Source organism: Empidonax traillii, unplaced genomic scaffold (genome assembly GCF_003031625.1).
Source record: "Empidonax traillii isolate 1590-97213 ecotype Southwest subspecies unplaced genomic scaffold, ASM303162v1 scaffold946:size445097, whole genome shotgun sequence".
Classification (NCBI taxonomy): domain Eukaryota; kingdom Metazoa; phylum Chordata; class Aves; order Passeriformes; family Tyrannidae; genus Empidonax; species Empidonax traillii.
In genome coordinates, this window is record NW_020956139.1 from 43,794 (window position 1) to 67,925 (window position 24,132).

General features: G+C 40.2%; 1 protein-coding gene across 3 annotated transcripts; it reads left to right on the top strand.

Moving 5' to 3' along the window:
- Positions 1–853: 853 nt before the first annotated feature.
- Positions 854–24,132, top strand: HMGN3 (high mobility group nucleosomal binding domain 3). 3 transcript variants are annotated; one of them, XM_027903243.1, is made up of 6 exons: positions 854–1,064; positions 15,077–15,127; positions 19,111–19,140; positions 19,803–19,850; positions 22,190–22,262; positions 22,820–24,132. In XM_027903243.1, exons 1-6 carry the CDS (start codon positions 1,050–1,052, stop codon positions 22,831–22,833), a joined length of 231 nt encoding a protein of 76 aa, XP_027759044.1. In that variant the 5' UTR covers positions 854–1,049; the 3' UTR covers positions 22,834–24,132. The 3 variants fall into 3 exon arrangements, with proteins under 3 accessions (XP_027759044.1, XP_027759043.1, XP_027759042.1); XM_027903242.1 differs by having other exon boundaries at positions 876–1,064; positions 22,190–22,303; XM_027903241.1 differs by lacking the exon at positions 22,820–24,132 and adding an exon at positions 22,420–22,813 and having other exon boundaries at positions 876–1,064; positions 22,190–22,303.

The window sequence follows — 24,132 nt, forward strand, 5'->3', positions numbered from 1 at the left end:
ATTAATATAAGCCCAACAAAGCTGTTGAAACAGTATCAACAGGAGAATCTAAACCCTTCTACTCCAGAGATACTGTAGTTTGTTGTCAAAATAATGTTGTGGGAGAACAAGAGATGTGAGTTCAAACACCCGCAGGCTGAGAGGAAATATGAGGCCTATGGCTGCTACATCCATGTGTGTATCCTAACCACTTAGCTCTTGGCTGAAAGGCAGGTGGCCAGCACCTTGGAAAACCTCTGATTTCAGTTTGGCTTCTTGAGAGGGGTTGCTTAGGCTGTTAACAAGTCAATTACTTCTATTTTTCTCTTTGAAAATTTTAAAAAATGGTATTTGATGGCATTTGAACTTCAATTGAAGAACTGATTACACCACCTTGCAACGGAGTGTTTCTCTCAGCAGCAGTGGTTTGCCTTGCTGGTGATTTATTAGGGTAATGTAATGAGATCTGATACAACAGCTTCCTTGCATCTGGAGGATGGGAGGATGAGTGGATTCGCACGGCAACACATCCTCCTGGGTTTAAGAAAGGGAGAACGGTCGCGATGGAGAAAGATTGCAGAGGATTTCAGTCGAGGAGGGGAAACCGGAACCTAGCGAAGCGAAGGCAAATTTAAACAGGCTGGAATAATGCACCTGCACGACGACCACTGCAGGGGTTTGCGAGGGGATGCTCTTCTCCGCTCACCGCATGCCAACTTGCCCGACGCGCCCAGACCTCCGGCTCGCCTTCCCGACGGCTGATGGCGAATCCCGGGCCCGTGATGAGCCGCTCCCGCCGGGGTGGGGGGCGCGGCGCCGCCGGGGAGCCAATCGGGACCCGCGGCCGCGCCGCTCCGCCCGCCCCGTCGGCGAGGCGGGCGCTGGCGGCGGGGGCTGCCGGGGCGCCGGGGGCGGCGGGGCGGCGCGGCGGGCACCGGGCGCGGGCACAGCTGCGGGCACCAGCTACGCCGGTGTCGCCGCTGCCGCCGCCACCACCACCGGGCGGATCCCGCGCTTCTGCCGGAGCTTCTTTCGGTCGCTTTACTTTGGCGGCCCGGAGCAGGGACATTATGCCGAAGAGAAAGGTGAGGCGCCCCGGGCGTGCGGCGGGTCCTGCCTCCCCCCGGGCGGGGTCGGGGGCCCGAGCGGCGGCCGGCGGGCCAAACGCGCATCAGGGACCGGGAGCGCCCGCCGCTCTCCCGCCGCCGCTCCGTGCCGGAGCTCGCGGATGGCTCCCGAGCCGGGGCATTTTGCTGCCTGTTGCAAGCCCCCTCCACCCCGCCCCGCCGCTCCCCGCCGCCTGTTTACTTTCCCGGTGCCGCGCGGGGCGGTGTCGCCCCCTCCCCGGGGGGTAAAGTCGCGATCACAACTCCAGCCCCCACCTCCCTCCTCTCTTCCTCCTCCCCCGCCGGGGAGAAGCGCCGCAGCAGCTGCGGCTTCGCCCCTGGCCCCCGGCGGGAGGAGTTTCCTGCTCCCAAACTCCGGCGTCGCGGCGGGGAGGGAGCAGCCCCCACCCGGAGCGGCCGGATCCCGCCGCCGCCGCTGCTGCTTCCCGCCGCGCCGGAGTGATGGCTCCGAGGTAAAAGGGAGGAGGGGAGAGGCAAGCCATGTTTAAAACAAACTACACCCTTCTCCTCGCCTCCCGCGGCAGACCCGTATGTACCAACTCCAGCGCCCATCCGGGCAGGGCCCCCGGGGGCGGCGCCTCCCGAGGGAGCGCCCGCGGCCCCCGCCGTGCCGGGGGAGCCATGGCGGGGTGCGGGGTCCCCGCCGCCGTCCGGGCACCTCGGGGCGGGCAGCCTCGTCGGGAGGGAGCCGGCTATGAGACCGCCTTCCCCAGGGGAGAGAAACTTGGGCGGCCCCTCGGCGGCCGGGCTCGGTGGCGTGGGGGTTTTTCTATCCTTCCCGTGCCTGCTGGAGCCCGGAGCCTTGGCGGCGCGGCCGCCGGGAGCGCTCCGGCGCTGGCAGGAGGCGGGCTGAGCCTGGACGGTGGTAGCCGGCCCCCTGCCGCCCCTGCAGGGCCCCGGGGGTGGGCGGCCGAGGGGAGGCCCTGCTGCCGGAGATCCTCACAGAGGACTTACTGCCTACCTTCTGCAGGCGCTAAGAGTGTAACGAGAGACTTGACACTAATGCATGCTACGACAAAAAACGATAGCTGTAGTCCTTTAATTTTAACTAGGTCAACCAAAGCAAAGCAATTTTTGTTTTTCCCAAATGTCACCTGTGACCTCCTAATATATTATATGTGGGCTGGGGCTCAAATCTGTTTTAATAAAGGTACAGGTAGATGATGCCCTCCAGGTAACTCAGTGTTTACTTTTTGCCCTGTGCTTATTGGTTATCAGAGGTATCCCAATGTCAACTTATCAAGTATGCAAATGAATTATTTAATTCATAGTTGAGGACCTGATTCTAGTTCTGAAAATGGATGGGGTTGACCGCCCTTATTGGAATGACTGGGTTTGAAGTCAAAACTGGTGGTTTTTCCTCCTGCTCTACTGCTACTTCACCATTGTGTGCTTCCATACTTTTACTACCATTGCTTGTCATCAGGAAGAAGTTGAAAATTAGCCTGTATCAGTAGGACTCTCCACAATTTCTGAAACCTTAACTTCCTACCCTATTTCCTTTGTCTTTTTGCATTCTTACACTACAGATGTTTCAGGCTGTCCTTCCTAAGTGGGGGTAGTTAAAGACACTCCTGCAGGTTTTTGTGGTCTGTTGTGAAATGTTTAGTAAGAGAAACCATCTTTGAGTAGAAAGTCCAGGAGAACATATCTCCTTTCTAGAAGACCACAATAAAAGTAATAAAATCATTGCATATGGGATCAGAGCAATAGAAACTAATTTCAGTGGTACAGTAAATTTTATTTTGCAGTATTGTGGGTAAACATTTACATTTTCAGATTATGTATGAAGTGGGTTCCAGGCAAAGTGTACAATTAGTGACTTTACTTTTTCAGAAAAGTAGAATTGCCATAAGTATTTTACAATAGTCAGTTTTATTTCAGAATAACATCTACAGAGTGAGAAGTTCATGATACAACAGTAGCTAAATAATTACATCAGTCAGCTTCCACACAGAGGACAAACCCATCACATGCAGCTAATAGACGATTCTTCCATTAAAACACTCTAACTTACAACAAGGCTTGTAGCACTGAAAATTTTTTAAGGAAATAAACATCAGAAGTCAAAATGAGAAATTTTCACAGTTGTGGGGTAAATAAAAAATATTGCAAAAAGGGTTTAAATCCACCTGTATCTATTTTTTGTATCCTTAGTTATCTAAACTGGCTGGTTCTTTTTTGTTTGCTTTTCTTTTCATCTCTGATGTTTTTCATCTCTGTGTAAACTCAAGTCAGCCGATGAGTCCCTGGCCTTATGTTCAATGTGAATATTATGAAGAAAATAATGTGGGCTATCTCCATTTCTCTAGAGGGCTGTGGCCTAGGCTATTGGGATATCATTGCTTGTTGCTTGAGGGTCACAGAGGAAAGAAAAAACTTACTGTGTGTTGAGGTGGTGTTAAACACTGTGCTGAAGCAAAAAGGTGTTGAACTCTGGGCTGCTCCTGTCAGATTTCTGTACCCTTCATCTGTGGTAATAACATGTTGTGGTGTGCATGTGGCCTTTCACAAGAAGAATGGCATGCCAGTGTGGGTTAAACCAGAATGCTTGTTGTGGTATTGATAGCAACGAACGCCTCAAAATGGGTTGGGGTGTTTTGTTTTGTCACTTGTCTTTCTGGAATTAGCTCTTGGATCATAGTGAAAAACTCCTTGACCTTGAAGCAGCCCCAGTAAAAATATCCCAGTGTTATCCATAAAAGGATGAAGAACCATTCTGTACCTGATGACAGGGAGAATCATGGTATGGTCACATACACCCATGTGCGTAAGCATCCATCAAGCTGAACAGCACTTGGCCTCTTGAAGTAGGATGTGCACCATCTCTGAGGGATGTTAGTAGGTCAAGTAGTGACTTGTCCAGTATTGGATGGGGAGCCTGTCACTTAGTTGGCATTGCGTTTCGAAATGACCCAGTTTTATTCTGAACATCTGAATCTATGCAACACTGCCTGCACGTCACTTGTTTTGAAAATGCTTGGAGAGGAATCAGATGTGAGGAGTAAATGCAACTTCTCAAGCCATCTCTTTCTTTTTTGTTTTAGTGTGATATCTTTGAATATTGCCATTGTTTCAGAGCAGGTAAAAAATATTGTGTTCTAATTAGCCATTTCAGTAGGTTATTAGGTAGCTCCGGGTAGTTAGGAATGTAGTTTGGAGTATAGTTGATACTATGAAGATACAATAGAGAACATCTGTGGCAGGTTCCTGTTCCATTATGCAAATTCACTTTCTTTACAGTCAGAGGTACTAGTTGGTTCTATTTACTGCAGAAAAAACCCTGCTGAATATTTTGCTTGTAATGCTGCTTCTTTAGCAGAAGTTAGAAAGTACCTTATTCAATGGTTGTCCTATTATAGTGCATTTATAGTTACCTGATCACATGATGGGGTTTTTGTGAGACTCTTACTAGTTGTTTTGCCAACTGGGTATCTAGTCAGTGTATTTTCTAATCTTTGGGCTTAAGTGAATGTTCTTATATGTACTCACCGAGAGCTGTTAAATTCCACTTACACTTTTTTTGTCTAGAACTAAACTGAGTTATCTTTGTAAAATTCTTCTGCATGTTTGAGTTTGTATTTCTGAAGTGTTATGAATATTCAAAGAGAAATGTTGTTCCTTATCCACTGGTAGGGGAAATGGGGCACAGAAGTAAATTGCTGAGTTGTTGGAATGGTCCCTTTATCTTGGATTTTCAAGTTAAGATGACTGTCCTGATGTTTTATTCCCCCTAATAAGCACCACCTGCTCTTTTTGGTGGTGCATTTTTTGTTACTTCACCAAATTTGTCTTCTTCCTTAGTGGTGTGTACATAAAAACGGAGGAACTTGCAATAGTAACTAGTTCTCTAAAATTTTTGTTGGAGCAACTTGTATGTGATCAAATAATTAACTAATGAAGCTGAGGTCCTGCAGGTGACAGCTCTTTTTGCTGCAGCTCTGAATGATCCTGCTGTTGCTCTTTGGTCTGTGGAATGAAGTCTAGATCTTCTGCAAAGAGTAGCAGGTGAGTTTGTGTTCATGATGCAGCAGTATGAAGTATACTCGAGTGCCGTTCAGCTCCATTTTATGTCCCTTTCCATGTTTTGATACTTCTGCTGTGATTCAGTCCATGTCAATTCAACGTACTGCATGTAACATAGTGGTTTTTCTTCTAAGGTTCTGTTAATGTTGAAGCTATTTGGCAGAAAAGAAGCTCCAGTGATGCTATGGGGCCCACACTTTCCTAATAAGTTGTTTTATCACTGAGGTTGGAAGCTCTTGGTCTATAGCAGAGCCACTCTTTAGTTTATCCTTGAACACAATAGGGCACACTCTGTTAGCAGTGAGACTTAGAAATGGGGAAGGTTCTGATTTCATTTCACACTCTGTGGGTGATTATGGAATAGAAAGGAAAAGGGAGGCAGTACCAGATCCAGATGTCTTGGCTACTTTCTTCTCCCCACTCCTGTTTTGTCCCACGTCTTTCTCCAGACTTTCACTTGAACTCCCACTGCGTTTCATGCTGTTTCCTCCTTTCTCCGTGTCCATGAGAACTAAAAGCAAAAGTCAGAGCTCTGAAAAGGTAGTTTCTCTTTCCACTTTTTTAGACCACTCCTAGGCTACTCAGTAACTACTGGAAAACAAGCTAGGCAATAACAGAAGATGACCTTCGTTGCATCTATCACTGATACCGCTGACTTAGACAAATTTCTACCTAACAGGTCAGCAGAGTCCTCAAGTGGACTTCTACCTTCAGCATCCTTTACAGGGGCGGGTAAAACAATTGCTATGCAGAGATGCACTTAACATTCGAGCAAGGCAAAGAGAATAGATGTGCCAGAGCATCTTAAAAGATTGCAGAAGCCTTCTAATAGAAGGGAGAACAATGTTTCATCTCTTATAATTTCTAAAATGGTACCATTTGTACTGGATTTTTAGCTATTGAGAATTTTAAACCTTGATGTGTTTAAAAGCAATTGAAAACTGCTTAGTTGGCCTGCTCCAAGAAGGCCAAGTCAGTTGACCAGACTGACTCAATAGGATCTACATCTTTCATAGAAAAATTAAGCAGAAAAAACCACAAACATTTGTCTGTGCATGGTATGCTTAGATACAGTACAGTGCAGTAGTGTTGAGTGGCACTGAAGAAAAAACATGCTTGAGCAATGCTGCTGTGCCACATAGCAATAAATTATATTTACAGAGCTATTAAATACATGCAGCAAATACTTGTCCCTGTTTTATCTTAGAGGCACTTTAGCTTAGAAAGAGCTAATTGTATAATTTTAGCCGCTATTATTAATTTTGTTGTTGCTGTTATTTATGGAGATTAAAAGTTCATTGACCAAGGATTTAATGGTCTAAAACATTTCTGATAACTTTGTGCAAATCTGTAAAAATCTGATTCATTAGGAATTGATGGCAATGTATATAAATTTTCTTCTTAGACCACACAGAAATATAATTAGACTTAATGAATGGGCAACCTAAAAATGCTTAGATTTTCACTGATTTGTTGATTAAAAATCATTTTTCATACTTCTTGGGCACATTAAAATGTTATATCTGATGAGGTGTTGTCAGTAGTACAGTCTACTTTGTAAGTCATCACCTCTGAGTTCAGTACTAACTATGCACATGTAATCTTTTTATTTATGGTACTTCAGCGCTCCAACATGGGCAATACTATTTTGTATGCTAGAGTATTGGTATTGTTAAGTTTAAAAAAGAAAAAAAGCTCTGTATGTAAATGGAATTTAGCAGATATATGCTATTTAGTTTAAGGCTGCTTTTCTTCTGTGTTACTTGAAAAAGCTTCACCTTCTCTACCGTTCAATACCTAAACAGTAGCTGTGTATAGGCATGGTATGTTCCAGGGTGTATCATTCCTTTAGAGAAATTGTGTGAAGTTGAATTTTGCTTGACAGGATTGTAACGTTATCTTTTGTGTAGAGTGTAAGGAAACAAGATCCAGAGATTTCTCTGGAAAGTTAGCACTTTGTAGGGTCATAATGGCCACCATCTATTTTCTATTCTTTAACTGCACTAAGCTAGCAGAGTGATTTATTCCATGGTCCAGTAGCCAAAAAGATGATTTAATGTGCTGTACTTATGTTTCAGGCCATCACCCTCTTAAAGTTTGTTTACTGAACAGGTTTGAATGTGAGTTGGAATTTTTTTTTTTTAAATCCTGGATCATTTTACTCTTCCAAGTTAGAGATGCTGCAAGTGGCACAACAAATGTGTGATAACCTATTAGAAGGCAGCAGGGCTGGGAATGAGCCACTGACTGCACACAGAAGTGAGATGCTTTTATACCAATTTTATTGTCAGCAAAACTGGCAGTGTGGGACTTCACAGTTTGGACTGTAGTTCAACAGATAATTTCAAGCTGGCTTATACAGGCCAGAAAAGCAATTCCAGATGCTCGTTCCTGTCCTTATTCTGATTTAACCTGTAGGATATCGTATTTGTTTGAGGTAATTTTTGGCCAGACCTGTCTGCTGATCTAGTTTCCCATGGCACAAAGAGTTAAGCTGGCTTATTGACAGGAATAATTAGGTGGGGAAGGGCAGAACTCTTCCTAGCAGTAACCAGACATTCATCTTTGATTTTATTGTCCCTAACTTAGAGTTTCTAGAGGAGTATTTCTTAATTCTTTATAATAATCAGAACAACTCAGTGTTCAAATTGTGTCCTTGTAGCACTGGAGGCAGGAGGAGGCATCGGGCTTGGGTTTTATTTTTGTTTTTTTCCCCTCCTTGATGTCTTTGGAAGCTACCAGTTTTCAATTAATTGCTGCTGTAACTTGGAGATACAGCTCCTGTCTTCCCATAGTAAAGAGTGGGTGTACTTGGTAACAGTAAAAGCTGCAAATATAAAGTGCTGTGTTCCCTAAGAACATTGGAATCTGTCTGCATAAGAGAATCCTGTATGTTCCCATCAACACCAGCTTTGTTGGGATTGTTGGGTATGTTTGCTCATCCCACCTAGCTTTCTCCATTGACTTAATGCTACCTGAATTAATAGTAGCAGAGAGTGCTTCCATACTTGGAAATCAAGGTCTAAGGACATTTTTACCTCTGCAGGGTTTTGTTCCTCTCAAGCAGAATTGAGGAGAGGTGTTGGTGCTCTGTTTGTAGCTGGAGAACATCCTTTATCTCTGCTGCATTGTTTCTTCTTTATCTCATCTGTACCCTCTTGGAGACATACTACTTTATTCTTCTCTTGAAGCTGCATTTAGGCTGTCTGTGAAGCTCTTCATTCTGGCTGATGTAGTAGAGCAATACTCCAGTTAACTGCAGCTGTAAACATTATTATTGGGATGTAAGAGATGGGTGTATTTAAGGCTTTGTCCCAGCTGTGGCTTTGGTACCTGCTATCATCATCTCAAAGGTTTGATGTTCTCTAGCACTAGTTAGTTAAAACAACAAAAGCCCTTTTTCTCGATTATGGTGGTTTCATCACAGTAATGTTCTCTGTGAGAAGAGGAATTATATTTTGGGAATCAGTTATTATTGAAAGTAGTTATCTAAATGTAATCTGTAGATAAAATCTTCAGATAAAATATTATTTTTTTTTCAGAAATAACTTTGTGCTAGTGTTACTTTGCAGATCTGATCAGTTCTATTTACATACAGAGTTTGGAACCTAATCTTCAAGGTTTTAAAAACTGCCTCTGTACATAGACTTGGATGACTTGAGCAGCTTCATCTCACTTGCAGAACTGTCATCAGCTTTGAAAGGTCAGAGAAATAATATTAGGGACTGGATTTCATCCATCATGTTTTTTGAATCTCCCTTTTTTATTTTAGGGTGGCAGTAAAATTGTTAAGCAGAGAGAAGAATTTACTTACTACCTAGCTGAATTTTTATATCTGGTGTTCAAGGAAAACTGAACAATTCCAAATGCACTGTGCTCACTGCTCCCATGGCTGATCTGTATTTTTCAAAATGCAGCTGGTTACTTCACTGTCTGAAAAGGGAACTGTCTGGCTAATTTTAAATTACAATGCTGGGTGTTTTTTTTTTTTTTTTAAATCTGAGCCTCTAGAAACTGCTCTTATTTTTTCACTCTAATATAGGTAGAAGATGTTGTATTCAAAAAACTGACTACAGGGAAGAGAAACTTGGAAGGAAAAATAAAAGCCAAAACAGTTGTGAGATTTTTTAAAATGTCCCATCAAATGTAAATGCATTATCAATTGTATTGGTCAATCTTTGACTTCTTTTCAGTGGGAATAGCAAAACCTCAATCTACAATGAAGGAATTTCCTCTTCTGGAAAAGCATTTATTCTCTCTGGTTTTGGTTATCCAGAAATACCCCAGTCCTAACTTGATTACTGTCTTTTCTGTTTTGTCTGGAAGAACATAAAGCTCACAGAAGTCACCTGTCAAAATTAAAGAATTTAATAAAATGCATTTTCTGAACCTATTTATTTTGTTTATAACCTGGCTGTTTGTATTCTTAATTTCTTGTATATTCTTTGAAAATGCAATGCATGCCAACGAGTTGCTCTGTTTGGCTTGAATCTCTGAGCAAAAATGGAGACTTTGATCAGGAAGTGTCTTCCCTGATTTTTCTCCATTAACATGCAATTAGCATATTAATACCAGGGATATTAATGCTTGTCTTTATATTTAAACTTTTAAGTACCATTCGTCTTTCCAGAGCTTTATGATCTTGACATTCTCCCCCAAAAGAATTAGAAATTTAAGTATTCTGCTTTTAATAGATGTAAGATGAAGGGATTTAAATTCTCAAAACTACATTGTATAATATTTCATTGTAATAATTCTTAACAAAAATAATAAAATACTATATAGTTAAAAAACAAATATTTAAGCAGTGTAGGGTTGTTTGGATTTATTTTTTTTTTTGTAAAGTACGTATTTGCATGTATATACAAAAAAATAAACCTCATATTTCTTGGAAGAGAGAAAGATAATTTCAGATAAGTATTAAAGAAATCCAGCCACTAAACAGATTTATTCCCTTCTGGTTCTGGTAGAATTACTTTGTTGGGTTTTATTGAATAGGACCATGCATATTTTTTCCCCATCCAGGATCAGATTGGTAGAAAAAAGAAATGAAGGAGTGTAGTAGGAAGAATACCTTTTTCTTAAAATGTTTATTAGAGGAAATTAATTTTACTTGAAAAGTTAATTCACATTGACTTGACAGTGAGCACTCTTCTATCCACTAAAAACAGATCAGAGAACTAGTTATAAGCAGAGGTTAATGATAAGATGCTGAGGGAGCTAAATGAGGAAACAATTGTTAGAACAGTGTTGCAGGAGTTGGTTGGTGTTAAATTAGTTGACGTGCAGTCGTCATTGATCTAAACCAAGAAGTAAATAGCATTTTAATTACATTTATGAACCAGCACAACATTCAGAGCTGCTCTGAAGACAAATAATTACAAGAAGTAGCATGTATGGGGACAGTTTTTATTGATTTAAATTTAGTCTAATGCAGAGTTCTACTCAAAAGGAAATGAGTGGGGGGGAGAAATTTTTGGAAAATAGTGCTGTAAACTCTGACGAATACTTAGGACTTGATACATATTCTTTTCTTGCAATGTGTTTTTTCTTGCAAGCTTTTACCTTATTTTGGTTGGTGAAATAAATAGTTGGAAGAATGACCAAAGCATTACATCATGGAAATTGCAGCTGCAACAGTGCGCCAGGAAATCTACAGGCAAATCCCCTTGCAGGCAGTGTATTAAGATGTGGCTGAACCAGCTTGTAAAGGGAGGAAATGTCGTTTAGAATGCTCATGTGCCGGGACAGTTAGGGCTTTCTGCCTTTCTAACTTCTTAACGTGGTAGCTAGAATGAAATTTGCATCTGCTTTTTTTTTTTTTTTTTTTTTCACGTGGGTATGAAAGGACTAATTTCTGTCCCATCAGAGCCAAGGTGTTGAGTTTCGGTTAGTAATAAGATCCTTAAGAGAATGAACGATCTATTTAATTTTATACCGACCTTCTACTGACCGTTACTTCTCATGTACTTGTATTCTCATTCTTCATGCTTTTTAATATACTCTTTTATAATAATTTTTATAATAGAACAGTCCATTCATTGTAGTACAAGCAAAATATTTATCCAGAAGCTGGATGCTGCAAGTTCAAATATGTTTCTTTGGATCTCTCAAACAAACATCAAGGACTTCACTACTTTGGGTTACTGTACTCTCATTACATTCTGGTTGTATTTCAGGGTTTTGATTAGAAAAATTGAAGCTTTGTTGTTGTTTTTTTGTTTTTTTTTTTTTTAGTGGTGCATTTCTACCAGGTAACGCAGCCTTAAGAACAAGTAAAAAAAGGAAATTTACCTGTATGTTCTATTAAACGTTTCCTTTTCTGTTTTCAGCTTAACAGTTCTGTAATGATGTTGGCATTGCAGATACTGCAGTATTGACTTGGTATGTGGAAACACTGTTTCTTATGTATACTTCTCGGATGGCAAAATTCAAGACCTATATATACAAATAATCTCAATGTTAATATTCCTTCAGAGGTTTTTTAATGTTCTCTATAATCTATTAATATTCCTTTGTTTTTTTTCCAATCCACCCAAAATAATTTACTAGGTTATTCTTAAAAAGAGATGGGGGAAAATCAGATAATAATTAAAAAAAGCTGAACACTGGCAGACATCTTTCCAGATTAGTCTTGTGGTTTGAAAGTTATGCAGCTCTGACAGATCTTAAAAAACTTAGTTTCAGCTTAATTTACAATTGCCAATATGTAGTGCTAATTGAGGTATAACAAAATGTGTGGTCACCTCTACCTAAAACTTGTTAGTGGTTTAAATGTCAGAAGCATATTTAGAGGTAGCCAGTCATCTTATTTCTTGTGCGTTCCTCTGTGGAAAAAAACCCCACACTCTTATCTTTGTCCTTATTTGCTTTTTTATTGTATGTCTTGTCTCTTTTAGGCGTCCATACAGTATCAGGCACAGCAGGCCTATAGGGACTACTTTATGAGCGTAATACAAGCATGTGATGGAGTACAGCTGAAGAATTACTGAGGCTGGAGTCCTGCCCTTGTCAAATGATTCAGTGCTTTTACTGGTCTTTGATTTTGGTCCACAAAACTTGCAGTGTGGACAGTCCTGCTCCTGACTAGTTTATGATGTAAGGCACAGTATCCAGGGTGCATTGCAATGTGACTGGGGTGTCTTGTGAAACACGGTGAGCCCTGGAATTATGTCATGTGGGAAAATGTGCCAAGGGGATGGGTTACATACTCAGTATGTTTGGTTGCTTTGAAACCAGAGGTCTTTCAGTAGTTTGTCACTTGTACAAAAGACGGGAAGGGTTCTTGTGGAAGAGTTAGGGGCAAGGACTTTTAAGGTTTTGGTGGTATTGACATAAAAGTCCTGTGACTCCAGACAGTAGTGCAGACAATCTGTGTTTGTGGCACGCCAAGCTCTTCGAGAACTATGCTTGGCGCAAATCCATTCATGTATAAATCTCTCTTTTCCCTAGGGAGAGGAGAAAGTACTGCAAAAATTAGTGTGAAGAACCACATCAGCTGGGACTCATTGGAGTGTCTAAGCAGAACTCATAGAGGAGAAAATAAGTTTCTGTTCCTCTCTTAACAAATATACTGTAGCCATATCTGACATATATTTTTGTGTGTGTGTCTGTTAGCTGAAACAGATAGAATAGATGGAATCCCAGGCTGCCTGCAGCTGCCCCATGCCACTTCATTCTTGTCTGTTGTACTGGCTCAATTGTTTGTGCAGCTGTGCAGTAAAATGATTCTGCCGGAGCAGGGAAGACTATATATTTATAATTTGTATATGTATTATAATATTTATACATTTGTTTGTGCAGCAGGCTATTTTTCAGCTGGATCAATTACCTTACTCATGACAAAGCCTCCTGTGCAGCTCTGCCAGCACACTGGGGAGCCAAGGCCCCGGAGGATGAGTGCAGCCTCCAGACACCTGGACTTGTAGTGATTGCAGAGAGGAAGGAGCAGGTCTGAAATGGAAATAAGAGCATGTCAGGACTCCTTGCTGCTTATTCACGCTGCTGAAATTATTACTGTGCACGTCCCTCCGTGGAGGAAGTTGTGGCCTTCAGAATTGCTGTTGGATTTTCTAACTTGAGAGGGAATGCTGAGCTAATTAATTAGTTAACTAAAGTATGTTGTGCAGTATATCCGTAGTAGTTAGTACACAGATGCTGTGGTTGCATAGAGTATTTTTAATACAATTTTTTCCCCTGTGGTTAGCCTCACGAGCAGCTTTTTTGGATATGTTGTCTAGCAATAGTATTGGCATCTAAAATCAGACTGCTGTGTGTATCAGAAGTGTAGGGGACTACTCATTCATCACTGCTAAAGAGAATGGGGTAAATTACTGTGTGTTAACTGCGCGGTATTGCAGACTGAGAGTTTGCTCCTGGGCAGTTACTGCAAGGCTATTGCTATGTGGCAGTGCCATCCTGGGATAGTTTAGCCCTGTCTCGAAGCTCTGTGATTTCTAAAAGTGAAGCAGGGTAAAACAGCGTGATTGTGGAGTGTCAGTCAGTTTTATTTAGTTTATGATGAGTTTCTTGGCTTCCAAAGAAAAGGAGTCATGCTGTCTTTCTGTCCCTGCTGCTGTAGATCTTATGTCTCTTCACCACTGTGAGGAAAAGATTATAAAATCTCAGAGAACTTCTATATAACTAGGCGCCCAGGACATGAAGGGGGATATTTAAGTTCCCTCTCAGGAAAAGGGTGCAGCTCAAGTTTGTTAGACTTGAGAACATTCATATGAGAGAAACAGATATTAGGAATTCATGGACTACAGGAAAGTTGTATGCAGAGCATGTCTTGTAACACGAGCTGAAGTTCTAGGAAACAAGACTTCATTACTACTGACAGTGAGCACAGAACTACTTGTTTTTATTTTCTTTATGACTTTTGATGCTCCCAGCATCAGACCATCATGCTGTAGCAACTCTTTAGTAACCAAACTGAAAGGCTTTTAGAAATGCAAGCCTGAAACAGTCCTGCAGGTGACTGGTGAGGCTGCAGTACCACCGGGAGCAGTCAGGCTCCATTTTGGATGCCTGACTCTGTTGCTATTCTGAGTTGCTCTACGCTGCGCTGTGCTGCTTAACTTCCTGCTGTTTTCAAGCTACTTAGATTATCAGTCCTCTGCTTTTTTTTTAAAGCAGCTGCTCTTGTGGCAAGATTCCTTTCAGTCGGGAGAGCACATAGTAACAAAGCCACATTTTATTCCCTGGTGGGGGGCTGTCTGTCTGTAAGTATGTTGAGAGCCCAATGCCAGGAGAAGGCAGTGGTCAACTGCTGCAAACTAGCCGGTCAGGCTGATAAAGTATCAGGGTGATACTTCATTCTTGAGAAGAAACACATTTGTCCCTAGTTTTCCTGTCAGTGTACCCAGTGTATTGCTAATTTTTGCTCTTCTGCTGGAGGAGGTGAGATATGAGGGAAAGATACTTTTAAAACTTCCAGCTGAGTGGGGCTGAGATGAAAAAGGAGTAACTGAGGTAAATAAGTCATTCATTTCAGTAATGCTATGCCTTTTTTAGTTCATCTCATCACATCTCATAACTAGTTAAGTTTGTATTTGGGAAGAAACGTGGTAATTTTCTTGGGGATTTCAAAAGCCCTCATAGAGCCTCAGATTTCCAGTTTGTACTACTGTGCTACCAACAGCTGATAAGATGGAACTCCCACTGGAGCCTGTGGATGCTTCAGTTAATTGTCTAGAGGGCCCGCTGAGGGAGGTGTGTGTTACGATATGTATGTACCTGGTGTTCCGTCCTCAGGTTGTTGCTTGGAAAATCGAGACTGGTTTTGGTACAATGCTGCTTGTAAATACTAATGCAATTTTGTCAGGCTTCTTTAAGTTGTTGCAATATATAGAAAGAACAGTCTTCACCATAATCTTTGTTTTGCTGTTGCCTGCATGTTTTTAAGTCTGTAATAAAAACACTGACTTAATATTTTCTTTCAGTCTCCAGAGGGTGCTGAAGGCAAGGATGCAGCAAAAGTAACTAAACAAGAGGCAAGTACATATATATATATATATATATTAAATTTATTTTGGCATGGCATTATTTAACTGGACACCTGCACTCTTGCACATCAGAAGATTGTGTTTCTCTGGCACTTCTACTGACGTGTTTTCTGTGGGAATAATTACAGTAAACTGCATTTTTACCCTATCTGACATAATTAAGTTTTGGCATACTGAGGATTTATAGAACTTATTAGTACACCAGATAAATTTCAGAAACATGTAGAGCTTTGACAGACAAGCTCTGGTAATGGCCAGTCTTCGTGAATGAAGATCCGGGGAAGGTCTTTCCACCTTCCAGCCTGCGCATTGGATTTTTTAGGTGAGACACAGTGTGCGTGGAACTGAGCCCACCCTTTAATCCTGAGGTTCCTCTGCCGGGGCCAAGTGAGCTTGGACGGTGGCAGTGAGGTCCTCAGGACGTAGATGGATTGCCTTATGGGCTAACAAGCTCCATCTGCACGGGGAGTGGCCCCGACCAGGAATCAAACCCGGGCCTCGGCGGAGACAGTGCCGTGTCCTTAACCTCTAGACCACCAGGGGCTCCCAGTGATGTTATACAAGCTCTGGTAGATCTTGTGGCAATAGTGTAGGGTGCAACTGCCTGAAAGTGTTGCTCTGTCTCCAGTGGGTTGGCAGAAGAGGGCTAATGCACCCACCTCAGCCAGTCTACTTCAAAACTATTTCTAACCTAAGTGACTGATGGAAAAGTGTCTTGAATTAAGGTACCAGACTCTAAACTGGAGCAGGTGACATGTTTGTGTGGTTTCTTGAAATGAATTTGTTTAAGGGCACTGTAAATTCTGTCAGAGAAGGCAAGGAGACATGCTGATACCTTGATGTCTACAGTAAGGTTTGCTAGTTTGTTTGTCACAGCCTGTAGTGTGAATTAAAAACAAACAAACAAACAAAACAAACAGGTAGTGAGTTATGAGAATTTGTTTTCTTAGGTTTTCATCTTTTGTGGCAGAAAAAGTTAAATCAGGATCTTGAAAAGAATGGGTGACTATTCAAATGAGTTAAGAACTAACAGTTCTGCTTGTAAGTATATTTGAACAGGAAAATAGCAGGTAAATATTGACATGCACTATAGTTTACTTGCTTGTAAAGAAAATTTTTTGATAAGGCTTCCCGGCAGATTCTTAAGGAAATTAAGCTAACACAAATTAAATGGAAGATCTTCTTAAGAATTTGTAACATATAAACTTATGAGAAGAGAATGGAGAAGTGGTAGTTAATTTTCACAGTGGAGGAGATTTACCAGTGAAGTATTGGAAGGATTTGTGTTTGGGCTTGTGCTGCTGAATATATTCATCAGTGATCTCTAGGAGAAGAGATACTAGAGAAATGGCAAAGTTTGCTGGAGCTTACAAAAAATACCAGGGTGGTCAGAAGTGACAGAGGATGAGACTGGTAAATAAGTGATAAAATATCAAGAGAAATTCAGTATGAAGAAATGCAAATTAATACTTGGAGGGAGGGAAAGACAGTGGTGGTCACCAACTCAGCTGTTGATTGAGGGAGAGATTGTAAAATCACAATGAATAGTTACCACAAAATGTCAATAGTTCTAAATAGAAAATAATTAGAAAATAGGAAAAATACTAAAGGACAGAATAAGCATCAGTGTATCACAAGGTTAGTTTGTTGCATTCTCAGATGTGAGACTACTAAATGGAGTTCTCCTGATAGAGACCATAATAAAATTAAAAGGATACCAAATACAGTGGGACAGAGGATGTAGAGCAGCTTTTAAAAAAAAGGCAAACAACCAAAACTACAAAAACAAACAACACAAGTTTTCTAGGATTCTTGATCTTTATATAATGGAGTCGTGATAAAATAATTAGTAACACAGAGAAAGGCAATTAGGGAATTACTGCTCATGAAACCTGTAAACAAGAAGAATCTAATGAAAGTAAGAGGCAAAAAGTTTAAAGGAAAGACAACAGAGGGGTAAGGTACACAGAGCATAATCCCATTATGGAATTCACTGCCACAGGATGTTATGCAAACTGAAAGTGTAAATGGGTACTAGGTTATTAAACAGATTTGTGGAGAAAATAACTCTTAGGGACTATTTAAACACATGATGTGTATATGATATCCAGGTTGGAAAGCTGGCAACTTTAGATAGCCAGAAACTGATGCAGTAGGAGAGTGCAGAGTGTTGTTTTGTCTGCTCCTTCTCATAGACTCTTTCTGTAGATGTTTGCTGGTGGGCCAGTGTCAAACAGACTGTTGGGTGGGTGAGCTGCTGGTGCCTGGGTTAGTACAGCTGTTTAGAGGGGGACAAAGGTTCCCAAATAACATTAAAATGTGACTATTGCTGACTTGGCTCTAGTTCCCTCCTTATAATCAGATAACACAAAATAGATACAAACTGCAAATGAGGGTTAAAATTACTTAGCTGCCAGGCTTTTTTAAGAACTTCTGGTTTATGCTGACTTTCTTATGGCAAAAAAGCCTGCTATGAAACAAGTCATGGAACAGTTGGGAACAGTTGGGAGATTTGGGAGAGAATTATAATTTATCTAAACCAGCATATTATCCTTTAAAAAGTAGATAATAACAAAGCATGTCAGTTCCTAAAAGCTGAGGCATAGAAAATCATTGGTTAAGAAAGCAGATTTGTCAAAGACAATACCTTGCACTAGGAGTTCTTTACCTGACCAACTGAAATGCTTTGTTTGACCTGTTGTAAAATAATGCTAGGCTGCTTAACAAGCAGTTGATATTCTAAATTGCCAACAAAAGGGAGGTTTACCTTTTTTTTTTTTGTTAATGATGAATAAATATTGCATAGCTGAAAATATCTTTAGGAGCTTTTTGACAGGAATTCTATTTTGCTGGATGCAGATTTGAACTATTCACTACTGCGTTCCACTAAGAATATTTAAATGCCTCCAATGAATACAAATTAGTACTTTCTTCAGATATTAACAACAGCTTTATCTTGTTGCAGGGTGTGTAGAGCCATGTTTTTCCAGCTCAAATTAAATCTTAATATGTAATTAAGATTATATTTTTGATGAATTTTTTAAGCTGTGTTATGTTAAATATTTGTTGCAGTTGAGTTGTCCGCTGATTTTGGCTGCAGATGTGATTCCAGTGTTATGACACAGACCAAACTTTAGCTCAGTTTAATAACTCTACTGTGTAACTGGGTTAATCTGTTTTAATTAATGCAAAAATACTGTGAACAAACCAAAGAGCTAACAACTATTTCTAAAACCTAACTGCAGTAATAAATTTATGACAAAGAACAGAGTGAAATAAAATCTAGTAAGGAAAGTGTGTTGAAGTGATAAAGAAAGATGGAGAGAAACAGAATACCTGGCTTGATTCTTTCCTTTTCAGAATTGTGTATAAACGGAAAAGATAATTTCTCCATCTCATCCTGCAGCTGTCTTTGTGCACCTGGACTCAGGCTGAGTGTGCAGGGAACTGAGGAAGTAGAAGAACTTAGTTTCATATTTTGAAATTTTAGCACTCTGATAGCCTCTAGAGAAGGACATTAACTTCATTCAGCTGTTAATCAGATGGTATTTGTACCCACTACTATAAGTAACATCTGCTAGATTCTAGAAACATAATTCTGAGTATGTATGAGAAAGGTTCAGAGTCCTGTGCACAGGTAGTCAACATTTGTGAACCTTTCATAAAGGAGAAAGGGACTCAGAAGTACTTGTAAAAGGATGTGTGTGTGAAGTATTTAATTGTATGGAAATTTAGATGTTATAATTCCTGAACAACTTTAATTTCTAATTTTCACGTCACTTTGTGACTCAAAATTTAAAATTTTGAGTGTCCAAAGTGAGGAAGATGCAAATGGTGCTTGGCAGTAGACACATATTTTGGTAGAGGCATATTTTACACTGTGTGAAATGACTGATATTATGTCGCTTTGGATACTTTTTGCTGTAAACCTATAAAAATGTTTCCTCTTTTTTTTTTCCCCCCCTTTGTAGCCCACAAGGCGATCAGCAAGACTGTCAGCTGTAAGTATGTAGAGCACCTCTTGGTATATTTTTTTCTAGGCACTTAGAGTTTCTCAGACCAAACACGTTTGTTACGTTTTCCTTGATTCAATTTTTGTTCTTGCTGAGGGGTATTTAAGAACTCGTAGCACTGAAGTTATCTGTGTTTCCTTGGCTTCAGGTTTCAGGTTGTTCTGACAAAAGTGTATTTCCCCACCTCAGTGCAACGCTGTCTGTTGGGTGCAGTATTGACTTTGTATCATTTTGCTCATGTTAGTTGTGGAAATGCAGCTACTTTTCTGGGAAGGAGAAAGAGCTGTTTCACGGACTGCATTTGATGCCATTACTAGTATTTGGTTTTAGTTCCTCTTCTCTGTTAGGACGTAGCTGATGGTTTGTGGTGTGGTCTTTTCGGTTTTTTTTTAATAGTTACAACTAATCTCCACATTTTACTCTAGAATGACCCCCAAATTACTTTTCATTTCTCGATAAGTGAGCTAATGCAAACAGCTGTGAATATAGATGAGGTCCATTTTTGCATAAAGGCTTTTCAGGCTTTTTCTAGATTGGTTCAACTGAGCAGGAAGCAAGGGAAGCTGTGGGGTGGGGACATGCGGGGTGTGGAGGTGGCTGAGTGGCTCCTTGTAATGTATCTAACATGTGCAACTAAAAATGTTTTATAGAAACCTGCTCCACCAAAACCTGAACCCAAACCAAGGAAAACAACAAAGGTAAATAACTTCCTTTTTAGTTACCATCATTGCAGCCAATAGTAAGCAAGTTTACTCCTTCTTTGCATTGCAAACAGTTCAATTTACAGCATTTTTGGAGGCATGGGCTCCCCTGCCCTCTCTGCAGCTCCCTGACACTCCTCCCTGGAAAAAACCCCACAGCTTAGATCATTCTTTTCTTTTTGTTCCACCCCTTCCTGGCCTCATTATTGGCCCAAAGAAAATGTCTTGCCTGTTTGATATGCAAATCATGTTAGTTTTTAGTGAATGTCTAGTTTAAGAAGAATTTTTACCTTTCCTACACCCTTCCTGAAAGGTACAAGTTTGGTTGAGTAAGCTCTACCTGAGACCTGGCAGTTTCTACACAAGGATTTGAGATTACTCAGTGCCATCCTGTTTTCTTGTTTAGAGGGGCAGTACTTCATTTTGTAGTGAGAAACTCTTATCTGTTCTTGAAGCCTGACTGTGGTTGAGAATGCACAATTATAATTGAAGGTGAAATTAAATATATTTAAATTGAATGCTTTGGGTTTTCTGGGCCATTTACAGTCGAATTAAAATCCTGTTAGTGTCTGAAATACCTTTTCAGGATTTCTGCATATAAATCATGTACTTCAGAAACTGTAGGTTTATTTGTGCCTAAGGGGGATGTTAAATAAGAGCAACTGCTTTATTGAAGAAAACAACCTACCCCACATGTTGGAAACTGAGTTTAGCACTCCTCACATTTTTCAGGTCCTTTTATTGGCATCTCAGTTGGGCAAGTCCCAGGATACAAAGTCTGTATGTTAAAGTAAAGCTCTGACTTTGAACACTTTGTGATTTATCAAATTAAATTACCAGTAAAGTCTTTCTGGGTCCATCCTGCTCCCCTCTTAAAAAGAGAATCAATAAGGAAGGGAATGTGGTAGCTTCTATAGCTTCAAGTACGTGTGAGGTGATCTCAGTGTTACAGACTCGGTCTAGGTTGGATGAGAGACATTTGAAACTCATTTCAGGTTACTCGAATCCTTTATGACATTACTCTAAGTAACTCTTTAATATGATAATCTCTTTTTTCCGAAGTCTAACTGGATCACATTTTTAGGAGCATATTAATCTTGGTGTCCTAAACAGAAAACAGCAAAAGTGTGTACTCTGAGCCTGCTAGCAAACAACCAAAGATGGTACAGATTTGGGATAATTTTTAGTGTTAAAAGCTTGCACATTATGAATTTACTAAGGCACCTTCTTAGCTTGCTCTTTTTTAGGTGATCAGAGTTAGGATTATGCTCATAGCACCAATGAGCTTCCAAATGATGCATCACAGCTGCTGTGTAACCTTGAAGCTGAGGGGTGGAAGGAGTAATTCAGACTGCCCTGGAACTACGATTAATGGCATTCTCTCCTCACTACCCTACTCCTCTATGGGATCAGTGGGGAAAGGTAGTTAATGAAGGGAGTCAGACCTTAATATCCCTGTTCACAGCTATTATTGCTATTTTGCATGGAGAATTTAGAGCAAATGATCCCATGAAAGATCTCCAGTGTTTATCAGAACTGCTATAAATACTAATGTAAAATATTAAATGCAATACCATTTAAATTTTTATCCCATTGCACTTTAAATCCTTAACCTGTATCTCTACTAATTTATTGCAAACATAAATAGGTATGTAGAGCAAGGATTTATGAAAAATAGTAGACATCAACATATGCATTGTTTAGGAGCAAATCTCCAACTAAAACTGTAGCTGTTAGAATAGTTCGTTTTGATAAATTCTGCTTTGTGCTATTGCAGATGGAATTTTATCGGTGTTTGCCACCTTAGTGTGTTGGTTGGTTCTTTCATTGACATGGTATTACCATCACAGATGTTATCAAAGTAACAAAAGGACAGCCAACAAAAAAGCTTTATTTTTAAAATCTAATTTAATATTTCATGTTAATCGAAAATGTAATGCTTACACAAATAGTGTGGTGTTTTGGCTTGGCTGAATAAGCTTTCAAGTAGCTTTCATGTACTGTAATTGGATTTGTTTACACAGATATCTTGTATGTACCTCTGTATAATACAGCTGAGCAATACCAAAGTAGTCTGATGTGGTTTTGTATCCCTGTAAAAATAAGAAGAAACATTAAAGATGCAGACACCACCATTTCCTAGAAATGTTGAGAGTCTCTATAACTTCTGTGGATTTACGTTTTCCAGGTAGCCTTTAGCTGGTTTTCTGTTTTAGTCCCTCACATGCAGCTTGCCAAGATTTGCTGTTTAGTTCATGTAAAAGTTTTTTTTTGATAAAGATGTAGGGTTCTGGCTACTCATACGATGTCTATGCCCGTTTTTGATCTTCTGTCAGAAGGAACCTGGAACAAAGGCCAGCAAAGGTGCTAAAGGGAAGAAGGATGAAAAGCAAGAAGCTGCAAAGGAAGGTACTACACCATCTGAAAATGGTGAAAATAAAGCTGAAGAGGTACTTTCCACACATACCTCTTGCTGATTGAATCAGTGTTTTTTAATTATTCAGCCTTTCAGACATTTCTAGCATGTTCATAATGTTTCTTTTTATTGCCCATAATGTTATTGCAGATTCGCATCTCTCGCTCAACTGTTAGTGTTTCAACATCCAGAGGTGCCCCACCCAGCACACTGTCAGTAAAAGGGCAGATTGAAACAGTGAAAGTTAAGGGTGCGATAGAGCATTCAGCATGTGTGCAGTGAATAGAAACAGGTGGTAGTGTGGTGCTTTTCTGTATGAACCATGGAGGCTGACAGGTAAGGCTTGTATTGCTTTTGAAAAGCTGGGACCAATAAATCGAGAAAAGTGTGTGACTGTACCTGTTCCAGTTGCGTAAATGCCATGTGGACATAGGTTTGAAACTGAGCTGTTGCAAGTAAAAAATGCCAGAGGAATAAGGATAGTTTGGGTATTTAAGTGCATAGTGGCAATTTACTGTAGTAATTTAATCTCTTTCTTTCTTCTCCACAGGCTCAGAAAACTGAATCTGTAGGTGACAAGAATGAATGAAATATCATGAAAATTTTGGGTTGATTTTATGTACCTCTTGGACAACTTTTAAAAGATATTTTTATCAAGTATTTTGTAAATGCTAATTTTTTTAGGACTATGATAGTTGACATATTAAACTGTATATGAACATTTCCCTTCTCATAACAGTGCTTTTAGAAATTCCCATTGTTGCCAAGTAATATAAATATCAACTTAATATTGCAAGGTATGTGTAAAATTGGATCAGCATTCCATACACTTGCTCTAAGAAATTAAGTCTTGTGCATATGGTGATGTTTTTACTGTGCGTATTTGAATTTTTCATGCAGTTTTTCTAGAGCAATAATCAGTGGTGCTTTTGTACTTAGGGTTTATGTGATTTTAATGAAACATGGATAGATGTGGCCACCTGCTGACTATTTTGGGTTCTTTTAATGGATTAAAATAAAAGGTCTCCTTGCCTGCAAAACTACAGCCTCCTAATGTTTTCTCTGAGTCTGAGGAAGCCTTACTCATATCTTTGACTGTTATAAGGAAGACTAAATGATTTAGTAACAGTTGTTTTGCATGCAGTCGGTTTGCTTTTTTCACATATGTCTGATTAAAACCCACCCACACAGGAGTAGCAAACTGGGATTTTCAGTGGCCCACAACACAAGGGACTTACAGATACATCCTTCATAGATGCATTAATCAGGTACACTGTCACAGGGTGAGTAGAGTTGCCATACTCTGTCAGGACATTGCGTCTGTAGTGAGTTACCAATATAGGACGACTTGCTCGTTTGATGGAGACGTATAGGAATTTAAAAGAAGCTTTCTTTCTCCCCCACTCTCTTTTCATTCACTTGCATTGTACTCTGTGGAAACCTTTCTTTCTATCTGCAGCCTCAAATTTAATATAAATAGTAATTACTGTTCTGCTTCAGCTGAGGACAGTTGTTAATACATTGAAATCGCTGTTAAACAGCGCTATATATTTGGTACCTGGTAGAAATGGAACAATGAAAGTTATTTTTGAGGTGATTGTGATGATGTGGTAGATTAGCTAATGATTTTTAGTGTCCATGTTTCAACTCTGCAGCTCATTCTAAGCGCCTTTTACGATTTTTCTCCTTCTCTTTTCTCTAGAGGCCCTGGTATTTCAATTGTTACTTCTGGGATGGGAGGGGTCAAAGAAAAGATGTTCCCTGTTCTTCAGTAGCATTGATTTGTATTGCTCAAGTGGTAGCCATTATGTCTGAGGATACCTTTTGCTTGTTTAAGTCAATAAATAAATGACTTTTGCCTGA

What these genes read in the sequence shown, in the direction of transcription:
- HMGN3 (XM_027903241.1), top strand. An exon ending in GATCAGCAAGACTGTCAGCT is followed by an intron (nt 19,141 to 19,802) that starts GTAAGTATGTAG and finishes AATGTTTTATAG; the next exon opens with AAACCTGCTCCACCAAAACC. An exon ending in GTGAAAATAAAGCTGAAGAG is followed by an intron (nt 22,304 to 22,419) that starts GTACTTTCCACA and finishes ATGTTATTGCAG; the next exon opens with ATTCGCATCTCTCGCTCAAC.